The sequence below is a fragment of the Phascolarctos cinereus genome, unplaced genomic scaffold, assembly GCF_003287225.1.
Source record: "Phascolarctos cinereus isolate Bilbo 61053 unplaced genomic scaffold, phaCin_HiC Scaffold_726;HRSCAF=1367, whole genome shotgun sequence".
In the NCBI taxonomy this organism is placed as follows: domain Eukaryota; kingdom Metazoa; phylum Chordata; class Mammalia; order Diprotodontia; family Phascolarctidae; genus Phascolarctos; species Phascolarctos cinereus.
This window is the reverse complement of record NW_027556098.1, coordinates 424320103-424337418: the sequence shown is the minus strand read 5'-3', so window position 1 is coordinate 424337418 and position 17316 is coordinate 424320103. Positions and strand designations below refer to the sequence as shown.

Here is a 17316-nt window from a genome sequence, read left to right as displayed (position 1 = left end):
TCATTAGCTTTCCCTTCCCCAATTCTCAAGGAATTATTTTCTTAAGTTTTTGATTCTCTGTTTCTAGTTGATCGACTTTTCATAATTTTCTTGATTTTCTTGGATTGTTCTTTTTTTTTCTACTTTTTCCTCGATCTCTCTTATTTGATTTTTAAAGTCCTTTTTAAGTTCTTCCAAGAACTCTTTTTGTGCCTGGGCCCATTCGATGTTTCTCACCTTTTTAAGCTCCATTATCTTCCTCTGAATATGAACCCAGATCTTCTCTATCCCCATACTAACTATCTATAGTTGAGTTTTCTCCTTTAGTTGCTCATTTTTATTTCTTTATTTTTCTTTATTTTGTTTTTAGCATTGGGATTCTGCCTGCCAACACAAACCCAGGAACTATTACAAATTACAATTACATTATTACAATTACAAAACACTTTTCACACAAATAAAGTCAGATCTAAATAATTGGAAAAATATCAAGTGTTCATGGGTAGGCTGAGCTAATATAGTAAAAATGACAATTCTACCTAAATTAATTTACTTATTCAGTACCATACCAATCAAACTACCAAAAATTCTTTTATAGAGCTAGAAAAAATCATAACAAAATTTATCTGGCAGAACAAATGGTGAAGAATATCAAGAGAATTAATGAAAAGAATGCAAAGGAAGATGGCCTAGTATCACTAGATCTAAAACTATATTATAAAGTGGCAATCATCAAAACTACATGGTACTGGCCAAGAAATAGAGTGGTGGATCAGTGGAATAGGTTGGGTGCAGAAGACATATTAGTCAATGACTATAGTAATTTACTCTTTGATAAACCCAAAGACTCCAGCTTCTGGGATAAGAACTCACTATTTGACAAAAACTGCTGGGAAAACTGGAAAACAGCATGGCAGCAACTGGGCATAGACCAGCATGTCACAGTGTATACCAAGATCAAGTCAAAATGAGTACATGATTTAGATATAAAGGCTTATAGTATAAGCAAACCAGGAGAGCAAAGAATAGTTTGTCCATGGAGAAGGGAAGAATTTATGACCAAAAAGAGAGAGAACATTGTGAAATGCGAAATGGGTAATTTTAATTATATTAAGTTAAAAAGGTTTTGCACAAGGCCAATGCAATCAAGATAAGAAGGAAAGCAGAAAGCTGGGAGGAAAATTTATAGCCAGTGTTTCTGATAAATGCCTCATTTCTAAAATATATAGAGAATTGATTCAAATTTATAGGAATACAAGTCATTGCCCAATTGGCAAATGGTCAAAGGATATGAGCTGGCAGTTTTCAGTTGAAGAAATGAAAATTATGTGTGATCATGTGAAAAAAAATTCTTTAAATCATTATTGATTAGAGAAATGCAAATTCAAACAGCTCTGAGGTACCACCTCACACCTAACAGACTGGCCAACATGACAAAACAGGAAAATGATAAATGTTGGAGGAGATGTGGGAAAATTGGGACACTAATGCATTGTTGGTGGAGTTGGGAATTGATCCAACCATTCTGGAGAGCAATTTGGAACTATGCCCATAGGGCTATAAAACTATGCATACCCTTTGACTCAGCAATACCACTTTTAGGGCTGTATCCCAAAGGACCCACAAGTACAAAAATATTTATGGCAGCTCTTTTTGTGGTGCCCAAGAATTGGAAATTGAGGGGATGTCAATCAATTGAGGAATAGATGAACGAGTTGTGGTATATGAATGTAATAGAATACTATTGTGCTATAAGAAATGATGAGCAGGAAGACTTCAGAAAAACCTGGGAAGACTTGTATGGACTGATGCTGAGTGAAATGAGCAGAACCAGGAGAACACTGTATACAGTAACAGCCATAGTGTATGATGACTAATTTGGATAGACTTAGCTCTTCTTAGCAATGCAAGGATCTAAGACATCTCCAAAAGTCTCATGATGGATAATGCTATCCACATCCAGAGAAAGAATTATGGGGTGTTAATGCAGGTTGAAGAATACTATTTTCTTTTCTTGTTGTTTTTTCTTTCTCATGGTTTTTCCCTTTTGTTCTGATGCTTCTTTCCCCACATGACTAATGTGGAAATATGTTTAATATGATTGTACATTTATAGCCTTTATCAGATTGCATGCTGTCTTATAGAGGGGGGAGGGTAGAGGAAAGGAGGAGAAAAAAATTGAAACTCAAAACCTTATAAAAGTGAATTTTGAAAACTATCTATATATGTAATTGTAAAAAAAATTAAGTACTCTTAAGGGGGGGGAAGTTGCATGTGTGTGTTTTCCTTTTCACTTAGGGAAGATCAGTTCAGAGGGGGAGAAAATGAATGTTAACTTAAAAATTAAATTTGACAAAATTTGGCATTTTGAGGGACACTAAGAATAGGATTGCCCTTCCTCCCCCTCTAGAAAAAGAGGACAAGGGGAAACTTGTTGGATATTTGGAATACTCACAGCAGGAAGGCCAGAAGGAATTAGGGCAGTTTTGTAAGTGACATATTAATTTTTTTTATTATCCCAAAAAGAAAATCAAGCAATAAAAATAGGAATTATTTCACATGTAATCTTCTTTTTCTGATTATATATGTGTATATGTATATATGTAAAATGTAAAAAATGTATTATATTTAATAATAAATATAATAGAATGGCTCATTTTATTTCATGGTTGTGAATTTTAAAATAAAAAATCAAGTATTGGTGGTTTCCTTTTTGTCGTTTTTGCCAATTTTGAAGGCGTTCTCCCTCTTGGATGTAATGACTTAGAGTTCCTGTCTGATACAGCATTTGATATAACCAAGAGCAACCAACAGAAGAAGGCGGCCCTCCGATTGAGGAAAGGCTTCCTGGACAACGTAGGATCTTAGCTGAGACTTGAAGGAAGCCAGGGAAGACAGGACGTGTGAGGATGAAGAGGAGAGCCAGGCAGGGGGGCTGGCACAGGGGATGAGGACAGCCAGGCATGGGGAATGGCATGAGGGATGATAAGATCCAGGCAGGGAAGTTGGCATGGGGGATGAGCAGAGCCAGGCAGGGGGGATGGCACGGGGGATGGCACAGGGGATGAGGAGAGCCAGGCAGGGGGGATGGCACGGGGGATGAGGAGAGCCAGGCAGGGGGGATGGCCAGAGGGAATGCTTGGAGTTGGGAGATGGAGGATGCCGTGTGAGAAACAGCCAGGAGCCCAGGGTCATTGGATCCAAAACTACATTATGAGGCAGTGTAAGGTGTACCGGGACTGGAAAGGATGAGAGCAATGGGCTTTGAATACCCAATAGAAGATTGTCTATTTGCTCCTGGAGGCAATTGGGGGGGGCACTGCAGTTTGCCGAGTAGGGGGTGACAGTCATATTTGTGTTTTAGGAAGATCACTTTGACAACTAAATGGAGGACGGACTGGAGGTGGGCAGACCTCCCAGCAGCTACTGCCGTGGTCCAGATGGGAGGTGATGAGGGTCTGCCCTGGGGTGGGGGCTGAGTCAGAGGAGAGAAGGGGGATATTGCAGAGATGCTGCTGAGGGGAAGTCACCAGGCCTGGACAAGAGGCTGGACGTTGGAGTAGGAAGAGCCAAAGATAAATGAGGAGTTAAGCATGATGTCTGTACACCCACATACGTATAGATGTGTGTCTATATATCACATATACACATATCCCTCAATTTCATTCTTTTCTTTTTTTCTTTGTGGAGAAGAGGAGGTTCTGTTCTTAGTACCCCTTACACTGTAATCCTCCGCCCAAATGAACAGAAACAATGGAGTTCTCGTCACGGAAGTGTTGTGATTTCATGTGTTGTGGCAGCCCCGTCTCAAAGATTTCAGAGTCAGGCCATCTCTAATCCCAAGTACAGGCACTTATGGAGATTGATAGCTCTGCGAAGTGGGCTGACTTCCAAGAGGAACCAGCAACTTAGTAAGACAAGACAGGCAATTTTATAGGGCAATGGTGCTGGTTACACAACAGAAATCATGAATGTGAAAAAGGCAGGAGGGGTTTGTTAAGGGATTAGGCAATGGGGGAGGGGCCCCTTCTAGGGTTCCGTGGTCAAACATCCTGGTCCTGCTGCTTTCTGATTGGCTAGCCATTGTGGTCCTGGCTTGAGCTAAGTAGATGAGGTGATTGTGGTTGAGCACAAGGACACACCTGCGCAAACATGTCAATTGGCTCTGTGGGCAGTGGCTGCATTGAGTCTGGGGGCCAGAGGTGTGATTGAAGCCAGATTGTGTGGTTAAATCAGGATATGCCTTCTGTTCAGTGGGGCCAATAAGGCAGTTAGAATATTGGGCTTGGGGGCAGCTTTATTAGGATTCCATCACAAACACAGTCAAGTGAAAAAGGCAAGCAAACAAACCAACCCAAACTCGAATATTATTCATGTCCCAAAATGTACTTCTTCTTCTGCATCTTGAATCCGTCACCTCTTTTTAGGAAGGCAGAGAGCGCAGATCTTTCTAAGTCCTCTGGAGATGGCTGGCCATCGCAATAAAGTTGTCCTTTGCGTTGTTGTCATCACTTACTCCCTTGGCTCTTCTCACTTCACTCTGCCTCAGTTCATACATTCCTGTTTCACTGAAATTGCACATTAATGTTTCATTTCATTCATCTATCAAAATTAATTCAGTCTTTCCCTTTTTGAAGGATGTCATGCCTTAGTTTCCAGTACTTTGCCATAACAAAAAAGGAGCTGTTATTAATATTTTCATATAATTGGCTCATTTTCCTCTTTCTTTGCTTTCTTTAGGGGAATGTGCCCATTATTTCTTTCACTGAGTCAAAGTGGATACACAGTGTAGTGACTTTGGGTTTCACAGCTTCACCAACAGTGAATCAGTCTGCCTATTTTCCCAAAGAGCCTCCAACACTTGCTATTTTCTTTTCTTGACATCTTTGCCAATTTATGTGCATTTCAGGTAGAACCTTAGAGTTGTTATTTTGCATTTTTCTAATTATTAATAATTTGAAGAATGTTTGTCTTGAGCTTTTTTAACTTAATTTTCTTTTTAAATTAACGTTTATTTTCTCTCTGACTGAAAATGAAAAAAATAATAATACAAAACCCTTGTAAAAAATATAGAGTTAAGCAAAATAAATTCCCCAGTTGTCTATGTCCAAAAATGCCTACCTCAGTATGTGCTAAGCCCATCCTCTCTCTGCAAGGGCATGGGAAGCACCTCTCCTCACTGGCTACTGCATTATTTATCTGAGTTCTTAAGTTGTTCAAGTTGTGTTTGTAATGTTACCACTCTATATTTTGTTCTGCTGCTTCTCCTCACTTCACTCTTCAGTTCATACACATTTTAATAAGTTTCTCCATCTTACCCCTTTCAGAATTTCTTCTTGTAAAATTATATTTAATTACATTAATATGCCATAATTTTCTCAGCCATCATGGCCATAAATGGGTACCTTCTTTTTCCAATTCTTTGCTATAACAAAAAGAGCCACTAAAAATATTTTTGAACATTTGGTTTCTTTTCCTGTTTCTTTGATCTTGCTGGCACGTAGACTTCATAGAGGTGTTCCTGGTTCAAGGAGTATGAACACTTTAGGAACTTTTTGTGTGTAGCTCCAAATTGTTTTTACAGAAATGACAGGGACAGTTCACTGCTCCACTAACAGTGTCTATGTAGCTAACATTCCTTAAGTCTGCTAACATTTGTAATTCTTACTTTCTTGTCATCTTTGCCATTTTGATAATCCTTCTAATTATTAGTGACTTGGATTAGTGATTACAGATGTGGAACATATTTTTCATATGATTGTTGATAGCTTGGATTTCTTCCTTTGAAAACAACAAAGAAAGAAATCTGAGCTATCAATACTCCTATGAAAAAAATGCTCTCAATCACAAAGAATTAGAGAAATGCAAATGAAAGCAACTCTGAGTTGCAGCCTCAGCAGAAACACCTCGGCTCAGACTTGAGACTATTCCATGTTATGGATTGCAGTGATTTCACTGTACGTTCAAAGTTTTCTGCTCTTACAGAAACATAATAGTTTAATTATGGAAAATAAAGACTTTTATATTTTCCTATCATCATTCCTCAGCATGTAAGTATCAAATTAGTTTATATTTGGATTGCATTGTGTTAGAATGTTGATTTTAAGAATTGCTTTTCTCTCCTTCTTTTACAGAAACGTGTTTAATTGCAGCAAGTAAAGACAAAAACCCTTTAATATTTCTCCACCATCCTCACTGTAGGTGTATGTAAATGTGAACATCAATATTTTAAATTAAGCACAAACAAATGTAATTTCATTAACTAAAGCTAGTATTTATTTGAGAAATTATTAGCAATATTTATTTCTGTTAGGACAAAAATATTTCTCAGTTATGGATAAGTGGCTAAATTTAGACAGAAGAGGTAAAAATACTGATGAAAATGTGTCACAGACTTTGTTACCAGGTTCTAGTACATCTAAATTGACAAGAAAAAGAAAATATGCTGAATCATTTTTGCAATATAGATTTACCTCTAATAAAGATGATGGTGAGGGAAAACCTCTTTGCATAATTTGTAATGAAGTTTTGGCTACAGAGAGCATGAAACCAGCAAAACTAAAATGACATCTTAATACCAAACATGTAGCATACTGCAATAAACCAAAGGATTATTTTGAACAACTTGTAAAATCTTCAAATGAAGAAAAACAATGTTTTGAGTAATTTGTTACTGTCAGTTAAATGTATTTACTTGCATCTTACAAAACTTCTTATTAGTTGCAAAAACTAGAAAGCCATATGTGATAGGAGATCTCATGTTATCTGCTGCCATTAAGATGTCAGAAATAGTTCATGGGGAAAAGTATGGGGATGAAATTTATAAAATTATTTTATCAAATGATACTGTTTCCAAAAGAATTTCTGAAATTACTAATGACCAATTCCAGCAGCTTATTAATCAGGCTTCAAGGCAGCCCAAAGTTTGTAATTCGGTTAGATGAAACAACTGATATTTCTAACATGGCACAGGGATCATTTTATGTAAGATATGTTTATGAAGGAAGTATACATAAGGAATATTATTTTGTCACCCTTTGGAAAGGTTCTCAAGAGGGTAAGATATATATATCTTAGAGTAGATGAATTTTTCACAAATGAAGGTTTACAGTGGAAAAATTGCATTGGGGTCAGTACAGACAGTGCTGGAGCAATAATGGGTGAAAATATTGGATTTGTAGCAAAAGTTAAAGCTGATGGCAATGAATACATTACTTTTCTTCATTGCATGATCCATCGCAGGCATTCATAGACAAAAAATATCACCAGAGTTATATGTTGTGCTTCTTGATGCTGTCACAATCATCAACTTCATTCAAAACCATGCCCTTATCAATCATTTGTTTCCAAACTTTGTAAAGACATGGACGCTGATTACAAAAGCTTATTACTACATGCAGAGGTAAGGTGCCTCTCAAGAGAGTGAAGTTTAAACAGATTAATGAAATTAAAAGATGAAGTTATTGTATTTTTGACTGAGCAGAAATCAGATTTTGTTAATTTTATTCACAATGACTTATGGCTTTCAAAATTGTCAGATATTTTTGAAAAATTCAATGATTTAAATGTGTCACTTTGGGGCAGCTAGGTGGCGCAGTGGATAGAGCACCGGCCCTGAAGTCAGGAGGACCTGAGTTCAAATCTGGCCTCAGACCCAACACTTGACACTTACTAGCTGTGTGACCTTAGGCAAGTCACTTAACCCCAATTGCCTAAAAAAGCCAAAAATAAAAAATAATAAATGTGTCACTTCAAGGAAAAAATTGTAACATATTTATGTCAAAAGATAAAATTGAAAGTTTGACTAAAAAAGTTAACATATGGAAGAATGAGGTGGAAAATGATTCTTTAGAAATATTTACAGCTACAGATGATTTTATAATTGAAAATATCTTCCCAAAGATTTAATTTTAAGAATTATAATTGATCATCTGAAGTGCCTGGAGACACAGTTTCAGAAATACTTCCCTTCAAATTTTAATTTTAAAAAACTAAGTTGGGGTCATAAACGATACTCAAATTAAATAAAAAAACATCAGTCATCTGCCATTAAAAGTTCAAGAAGAATTTACTGAGTTATCAAGTTACATAGATTTAAAACTTGAGTTTTCCAAAAAATCTGTGAGATCTGAGAATTGCTACAGGTTGCTGCCTGCACCTGGGAAGGTGGAGAAGACAGCCTTACAAAGGTAATGGAAGAATTCTTTTGCCTGAGTTTCCCCATTGTGCTATTTCCTTTGTGAACAGAAATGTTTCCCATCTCATTAATCCTGATTCCATCAATTATACCCTGTGAATAATGTGGAACTTCGCTACATGATTGGCTGTTCCAAAAAGTTAACTATGACTTACCTGGAATTGACCAGAGCTAATGAAGCTTTATCTTTTTTAGCTTACTCTGTGCCCTTGAAATGTTGACATTGTTACAACCATGTCCCTCCCTCTTCCTTTCATAGCAAATTTCTAAAACCAGAGCAGGTGAATTGTAAGGCCTTTTTTTTTTTTAAATAATGAGTCTCATTGTTGCAATACTTAAATATCTCTGAGTTGCTGTAATGTGATGCAAGTATGCAAGACCTTATTGTTTGGATTTTATTGTTCTCAGTTGGTGGTCACCATTTCCTTCAATTTCCCAACCTAAGCAACTAGGAAAATGAGCCAGTAGGCTTGCCATCCAGCAACCCTTGTTGAGAGACCTGTCATCATGTGTAACATCAGGTCTGAACATGTTACCTCTTTTCTAGGTGATCTGATGAGATACATAAATATGTACATATACATCTCCAGATCTGCCCTCAATGAGGCTGAGGGTGGGGTGGAAGGCCTAGGACAAAGATGTGATAGGATAAACATATAAAAGTTTTAAATTTTAGGTAAAATTTTAGTTTCAAATTTTAATGAAGTAGTAAACATTATTTTGAGAAAAGCAAACAGATTAGCCTATTTCCCCTGAGAACTGGGTATATGAGGTTGGCTTCCAAATGTTTCTATGGAGAATAGTGGCACAAGGTTAAATTAACTCAGTTCCTGAGTGATACATACTAACATTTTCTTTTGATCCTGAAGGTAATAAAGCAGGACTAAAAAGTAGATTAAAGTACTGAACTTCCTAATTGTCCAATAAATATACAAGATGAATGAAGTTTTTGCGATTTCATTTTATTTAATTTACCTAGTGTATACAGGCTTTGTTTATGTTTTAATAATTGTCTATAAAATCTGAAAATTGGATTAAGACCTTTTCATATAAAATTGATTTGATAAGCTGTGAATAAACTTACATGATGTTTTTCTCGTCCTGCTTTAAAATGTCTCTGGTAATATGAAGAGGCAGAGGGGCTCATTTTACAAGCACCTGTAATCCCTGCTCTGGGATCTGGGTGTCCTGACTCCCTGGCCTCAGCCCTCCCAGAGGACCCACGGGTGCTTCAGTGAGAGATTGTCAGTTAGGGAAGAATAACAAGACGAGAGAAAGGCCCCCGTGGCTGTGCAAATGTTTCCAGGCTGGAGGAGAGGGTTAAATTGGGGTGGGCAAGTCTGGGGTCCAGGCCGCAGGGAGGACGGGGTAACCTGCCTGCTGGAGTGGTGGAATTGGGGGAAGGGAATGGTTGGAAGAATCAGGAGGGAGGGAGGGATGGTCTGGGTGTCCTAGTTTGGAAGATGAGTGCAGAAAGGGGACAGTTGGAAAAAGATGCAAGAGATTCTGCTCAGAAGGAGGAGGGTCTGAGTCCCAGAGCAGGGGGAGGGAGGGAGTGAAGTTGTGGGAGGGGGAGTCTCCCAGATGAAAAGCTAGGTGGGTGGAGGCCCAAATGGAATCTGAGCCCTGGGCTGGAGGCATGGAAGAGGTCTAGAGTGGAAAGGAGTTATCCCAATGGCCAAGGCATTCCATGTGATGGGGGCGGGGCTTGGGGAGGAGAGGCAGGGGGTTTGGTGGGACTGGGCGGGCGGGGTTCTGGGACTGGGAAGGCCCGCCCAGAGTGGGCTGGCCGGGCCAGGGAGCCTTTGGAGCCGACATCAGGCTGCTTTCTTTATTTGGAGCTGTGATTACACTTCCTGCTTCCCTTGAAGCTGACATCCCTGTGCCTGAAGCCAGCTCTGAGCATGCAGGTCCTAGGGTAGGTCTGAGCCGGGGAGCTGCGCAGCACTGGGCTTCTGCTGGCTGCCCTTTCTTTTGGGTCTCATCCTCCCCGTCTGACTTCGTACTGAGTGTCTTCTGGGGCTCGTAGGAGCCTCCTTCTTTCCAAGGCCGGCTTTCTGGCAAGCTCCCAGCCACTGCCTCTTCTCCAGACTCCCCCATCATGTCCCAAATATCCTGGGGCACCTTCCACAGCTTTACCATTGGGGCACACTTGCCCAACCTTCAGATCTCCCCCATAGGGACCCGGGAGTACCTCCCTCAGTCTCCCTATCCAGACCCAGGTGTCCTGTCCTGCTCCCAGCTCCTGTTCAGAGATTCGGCTGTCCTACCAGCAGCCCTGGCTCCTTATAAGGACCCAGGAGGCCTGCCTCCTTGCCCCCAGGACCTACCTAGGACCCAGGACCAAAGCTCCTGCCCGGCCTCCCTTACCTGGACCTGTGGCTCTCCAGCCAGCTCCCCATCAGATCCCAGGCATTGCTTCCCTGTCTCCAGTTCCCCTCCAGGGAAGCAGCCTCCAAGCCTAAGCTCCAAAGAGGGCCCAGGAGCCCTCCCCAGCTCCTAGGTAGACCCAGGACACAGTCATTCTTCTTTCCCAGGCTCAGCTGCCTCCTGGAACCCTTCTGTCACTGAGATGTCCCCTCTCCTTTCCCCCAGCTTTGGTACAGTGTCCTGCCTCCCAGAGCCTTCCTTAGCCTGGCCTCCTTCCCTGCCCACACGTTTTTCAGAGCCTCAGGCCCCCTGCCAGGCAACGGAATCCCACCTCAGGTTGGCGCTGGTCATTCCTGGCAGCTCCAGAGCCCTCCCGTCCTCAACCTTCTCAACCTCCCCTTCCTCCTAGATCAAGAGGAGCTTAGATTCTGTTTGTGTTGGGGAGAGGGGAGGCAGGGAGGGCAGAGGACCAGTTGTAGGGAGAGCTCTGACTCAGGAGCCCTTGAGGCTCTGACTGGTCTCATCCCACCTGGGATCCCAAAGCCCCTTCTGCCTCCTGGGTCTCTGTAGGAGAATGGGGGAGGGGAGTAGTCTTCCTGTTTAAACCATCTTGATTCCCAAACCTGACCCTTCCTGCAGCCTCCCTCCTCCCCCACCCCCCTTAGGTTAGAGTCTCTGCCCTGAGAGCAGGGTCTGAGTCTGTAATTTTTGTGTGACTCCATCCTCTGTAAATCCCTGTAGGCCAGCCTCCTGCCTGGGAAGAGAAAGGAAAGACCTCTGCCCCTCTGGGATCCTTCAGCCTCCCCAGCTCAGCCTGCAAGGTCCTGCCCAAGCAGGGAGCCTGGAGCCAGAGGGAATGGCCCCTGGGAGCCGCAGACCCCCAGGCCAGGTGAGTGCACTCTGCCCTCAGACTTGGCCAACATCTGCCAAGGAGGCCATTTCCATAGAACTCAGGGTCGTCTATAAGGTCAGCCATACCTTACCTATGAATCGTTTCTTTACAATCATAGGTATGAAATCAAATACAGTAGTAACAACACTGCCCTGCTGTCCCTCCTACTGTGTTTTCACCTGATTCATTGGCACTTTGGGGTGTTGAGCACTAACCCCCCCTGCCCCCCAACTGCTGCCCTCTTGTATTTGTTTTTTAAGTTGATCTTTATTACAGCTGAGTCACAGGGACGTCCTCTTCAGTCATTTATCTGTATTTCTTAGACACCGTAATTTGGCTCTCCTTTTACATGCCTAGCGCACACACACACACACACACACACACACACACACACACACCCCTTCTCCCCCTCCTCTTTTTTTCTTTTAACCCACCTCTCCCTTGTACCAAATGAAGGCCCAAGAAACCCTTTCCCCTGAGGCTTGTCTGGGCAGGCCTGGAGCAGAGCCCTGACGGCTCCCCCAGCTCTGGTCCTCTGCAGTGCTGTCGGCAGAGCAGAAATTCTGCTGGTTCTGCTCATGTCCTCCTACCTCAGCTCACACATGTCTTCCCAGGTCTCTCTGAATCCCTGTCATTTACCAGCTCTTAGGTGAAGTCCACAAGCATTTAGAAAGGGTAGGGATACTGTGCTAACCTACTGTGTATACAAATGAAGGAAAAACCAGGCCCTGCCCTCGATAGGCTCCCAGTCTGATGGGGGGGGGCATGTCAGCAGCTTTGTCCAGACCAGCTCTCTACAGTGTGGATGGGAGGCGCCTGAGAGGTAAGCCTGTAGTGATTTAGTGTCTGAGGTAGTGTCTGAACTCAGTTCTTTCTAACTCTGCACAGCCAGAGAAGATGCTCTGAAGCAACAGGTGGAGTGTCTTCTTCTGGAGGAGCAAGGACCCCAGTGGCTTTGGATGGATGAGTAGAGGGCAGGAAATAAGGTGTAAGGAGACTGGAAATGCCAGGTGATGTCCAGGTCGTGACGGGCTTTGAGTGCAAGGGAATTTGTATTGGATTCTGGAGGTGGTAGGGAGCCACTGAAGTTTGTAGAGTAGAGGAATCATGTGATCAGACCTGTCATTTAGGAGAATTACTTTGTGGACCAAAGGGAGGCTGCACTGGAGTGGGGGCAGCCTTGAGGCCAGCTGACCCCGCAGCAGGCCATAGCAACAGTCCAAGAGTGAGTCGATGAAAGCCGTACCACGGTGGTTGCAGCATCACAGGAGAGAAGGGGGTGTATTTGAGAGAGGTTGCAGGGTACAATTCACAGGCCTTGGCAACTGACTGGATAAGGGGGGGAGAGAAATGGGAGTTGAGAATGACGCCAGGTTGGTGGGAGCATGACGTTGCCTTTGGCACTAAGAGGGAAGGTGATAAGTTCTCTTTTAGATGAGGTGAGTTTAGGAGACTGGCCATCATGTTGGAGAGTCTGAAAGGAGGCAGCAGCAGAGCTGGCTCAGCCTGAATGGCTGTAGTTGTGAAAGGACAGTAAGGCCAAGGTGCTGAGATGAGAGTGGTTGGGTGGCCAGTAGTTAATGACTGTATATTGAGTACCTACTATGGGCCATGCCCAGTGCTAAGGGCTGGGCAATGAAATGTAAAAAAGTGAAAGACAGTCTGTGCCCTCAGAGAGCTTATGATCCATGGGGGAAAGACAACAACACGGGGGAGTCCCAAAGCGGTGCAGCGTGTCAGAAATGAGACGGGTCAGCTGGGCTCTCTCCATAAACGAAAGTTCGTGGCCCCACCCCACAGTGGTAAAGGGTGGATGTGGAAGGATGGAGAAGGAAGTTGAGAACAGAAGGAAAGAATCTTGGAAATTTTTGTTGGAAGGGAGTTAGGTAGCCAATTATCAGTCAGCAGAAGGACTGCCTTCCTCCAGTGAGAGCCCACACTGTAAATAATGCTGTGAAGTGAAGAGCAGTGACTGAAGAGTCTGGTGAAAAGGAGATTCTTGGGAATCTCCAAAAGTGGGAAAAGATTGATAAATTCTTTAATTGTTCAGCAGATAAATAAAAGACATAAAGGAAGTTAAAACTGAAGTATGGATTGCAAATAGAGCATAAATCTGTTGTTTTAATGAAGATATCGAAATGATTAAAAAGTAAAAAGAATTTTATCTGCATGATAGAGAATGAGCCAAAATAAGGGAAATTCTCCAAAGGTAAGTCGTGGCCGTACATAGTGGAGATGGAAGAAAGCGAGATGGAAGACCATGAAATCGCTAGCACATTGGCCAACCATGTGTTCTGCAGGTACGAGGCAGGAAAAATAGATGTGCTGTCCCATGGATTGGCGTGTTTTCAGACCTGGTCCAGCTGTGCTGTGTGCTGTTCATCAGTCTGCTGCAAAATGTTCTCTTGACCCTTGTTCTGCCAAATTCCAGAGTTCTAGGGGTCAGCTCAGATCCTTTATTGCTCCCAAGGAAACTGGCAATGTCTTTCTTACGGATTAGATCAAACCCCAACCTTGGTTAATAAAATATTACCTTTATAGTAAATAAAGGAAACCTCCTTTCCCCTTCTTGGTGACTCATTTCTTTATAACTAAATGTCACAAAGAACAAACATATGCCTTTAACAAATGAAAGCAAAGGCATGAGATGTTTTGGCCATGACACGTCATTCCTAGAGCCACCTCAAGCTCCCAGTACAAGTGATAGCTCTTTTTCCCTTTACTGGAAATAGTCCCATACAGCTCAGTTTAGTCCAGATTGTGATTATCTCTTAAGAATCCTCTTCATATTTTCATCGGGATAAGACTATGTTAGCTCCTCAGGAAATAAGCTAGATGTTTTCTTTTTCTTTATGCTCTTTTCAGCGATCACAGGAAATCCCCCCCAACCTCCACCGATTATCCCCCCACCCCAAGAATACATAGTCCCTGCGAGTATTTCCCCAACACTTCATGGAATTTTCTTTATGACATATCACTTCTGCCTGTTCTGAAGAGGGAGAAATTTCCCTTCACCTTGTCTCCTTCTCCTCCAGAGATCCTCGTGTATCTCTGATAGATCACATAACTTCTCTGATTCCATAGGGAGAAGCAGTTCATAGCAGCACATTTCTCAACTTTCTTCCAACTGCAAATATCAAAAGCTGTTCTCCAATTCCATTGATCTTTCACGATGATTGCTCTAAGTGTTGGCTCTGACAGTCGTAAAGGGTGTGACCTTTGGGCAAACCCCCTCTCTGTGCTCCGGTTTCCCCCTGTAAATTGATGGGCATTGGACTCGATGAAGTCTGGAGTCTCTTTCAGCTCTAAATCCTATGACTTTTGATGGTTTAGGAGCTGGTGACATTCCAGGATGTGGCCGTGGACTTCACCCAGGAGGAGTGGGGCCTCTTGGACCATCCTCAGAAGGAGTTGTACAAGGAGGTCATGCTGGAGAATGCCCGGAATGCTCTCTCCCTGGGTAAGGACACTTCCTCTGGAGCTTTGAATTCACCATCCAAGGAACTGCCTTCATTCCCTCCCTCATATACAGGGTTTGGAGTATTTATTAATGATTGGAAAGGCCAAAATGCAGATCTCTTTTGTCCAAGAGACAGGGTCCTCCTGCTGCCTGGTTTCCAGTAAGAGGTCTTTGCACTGTGTAACAGGGAGCTGGGGATGTCCTCTGTTGCCCTTGAAATTGTCTCTTACTGGCTGTGGGGAGCCTGAGGTCAAAGATCAAACCAGTGTTGAAGAATCTCAGACTTGGAAGTGATCCCAAAGGTTGTATGTAGTCTAAACTCTCCCTGAACCTGAATTTTCTCTGCAAGATTTCTGAAAATTATGCAGGCATCTTTTCCTTGGAGATGGGCAGTGAAGGAAGCCCCAACCTCCCAAAGCAGCCTCTATCCCTTTGGGTTGGGTCTTCTCTTTGGAAGGCTCTTGTTATTAACAAGCATAGATTTTTAGCTCACAAATTTGTAACTGCCCAAAGGACTGTTGAACCATGCATGCCCTTTGACCTAGTTATACCACTACTAGGTCTGTATCTCAAAAGAGATAAAAAACAAAAAGTAAAAGGACCTATATGTATAAAAATATTTATAGCAGCTCTTTTCTAGGGGTAAAGAATTAGAAATTGAGGAGATGCCCATCAATTGGGGAATGGCTGAGTAAGTTGTGGTATGTGATTATGATGGGATACTCTTGTACTATAAGAAATGATGAGCAGGATGCTCTTAGTAAAACCTGGAAAGACTTGCGTGGTCTGATGCAAAGTGAAATGTACTGCATACAAAGTAATAGCAATATTATAAGATGATCGGCTGTGAATGACGTAGCTGTTCTCTGCAATACAGCGACTATAGACCACTCTGAAGGAGTTGTGATGAAAAATGCTATCCATCCCTAGACAAAGAACTGATGGTGTCTGAATACAGATTGAAGCAGACTTTCTTTTTTTTTTCCACTTTATTTTTATTGATTTTTTTTCCCTCGGGTCTATGTTTTCTCTCACAACATGACTATTATGGAAATGTTTTGCAAGACTATGCACATATAACCTATATTGACTTGCTTACTTTCTTAATGGGGGCGGGGCGAGGTAAGGAGGGAGAAAGGCTGAGAATTTGGAACTCAAAAGTTTTAAAAATGAATGTTAAACATTATTTTCGAATGTAACTGGGGAAAAATAAAATACTAAATGAAAGCTAAAAAAAAAAATTGTAGCTCACAGCTCCTGCTCTTACTCTCAGAAGCCTGGTATAGCAAGTGTGTCCTTGTTCTTCCTTCCTAAATCCCCAGAATTCCAGTGCAAATGGTGGGAAAGGAAGGGAAGGGAATAAACATTTGTGTCTACCTGCTATGTGTCTACCAGGCACTGTGCTGAGAGCTTGCTTTATAAATGTTACCTAATTTGATCCTCAAAACAAGCCTGTGAGTTAGGTGGTGTCATTATCCCCATTTTACAGTTGAGGAAAGTGAGGCAAACAGAGATTAAGTGATTTGCCTGGAGCACTTAGCTAGTAAGTGTTTGAGACCAGATTTGAACTCAGAGTTTCTTGAATACAGGACAGAGGCTCTCTCTACTGCACTACCAGCTGCCTCTTCATTTCTAGATAATGGAATCTCTGGATTCAGCCCATCCTTCTCTGAAGGAAGTGGAGAAAACAGAATTTTCTGCTTCTATATTGACTTCCAAATGACCTCCTTCCCATCCCCCACCAAAGCTTCCAACAAATGTCATGGAAAAGGTCTTGAGATATCCTGGGAACCCTCCTGTGACCCTTCCTGCATGCCCCCTTTCCCTAAAGAGAGCTAAGTTACCAATGTTATTCCATCATCCCTTCCTTATCCCCATGCCAGGACTCCCAGTTCCCAGGGAAGGTTTGATCTCCCATTTTGGACAAGGGGAAGCACCTTGGATGCTGGAGCTAGAAGACCCCAGAACCTCCTGTCCGGGTAAGTGAAGGGAAAGCAGGTCTGTGAGGGCTGTTATCACAAGAGGTGGCTCCCTGACAGTGACGGGAGTGCTAGACTTGGGGGCAGGAAGACCTGGCTTAAAATTCTTTTTTTACCAGTGGAATCCTGGGCAAGTCACTGAGCCTCTGACCCTCAGTTTCCCCATCTGTGAAAGGAAGGGTTGGACTCCATGGCCTTTCACTTCCCTTCCAGTGATAAGATAATGATCCTGTAAGATCCATTGTTTGGAGCTCTGGGTCATGGAACCCTCCTGAAGGTATCCAGAAAGGGCCTGGGCTGCCTGATACAAGCTCTTTCCCAGCCTTTGTTCAAGTCAACAAGCCTTTATTAAGTGCCTAGTATATGCCAGGCCTCCTGCTAAGTTCCAAGGATTCAGAGAATGGCGAGGGACATCCTCAGTTGTCAAGGAGCTCACAGA

The 17316-nt window shown here is 42.4% G+C and overlaps 1 protein-coding gene across 1 annotated transcript in view; it reads left to right on the top strand.

Moving 5' to 3' along the window:
- Positions 1-11290: 11290 nt before the first annotated feature.
- Positions 11291-17316, top strand: part of LOC110197821 (uncharacterized) — a 45042-nt gene continuing 39016 nt past the window's right edge. Inside the window, 3 exon segments of the mRNA XM_078146444.1 lie at positions 11291-11435; positions 14772-14898; positions 16782-16877. Of these exon segments, the coding sequence (XP_078002570.1) occupies positions 11403-11435; positions 14772-14898; positions 16782-16877 (256 nt within the window). The 5' untranslated portion in view covers positions 11291-11402.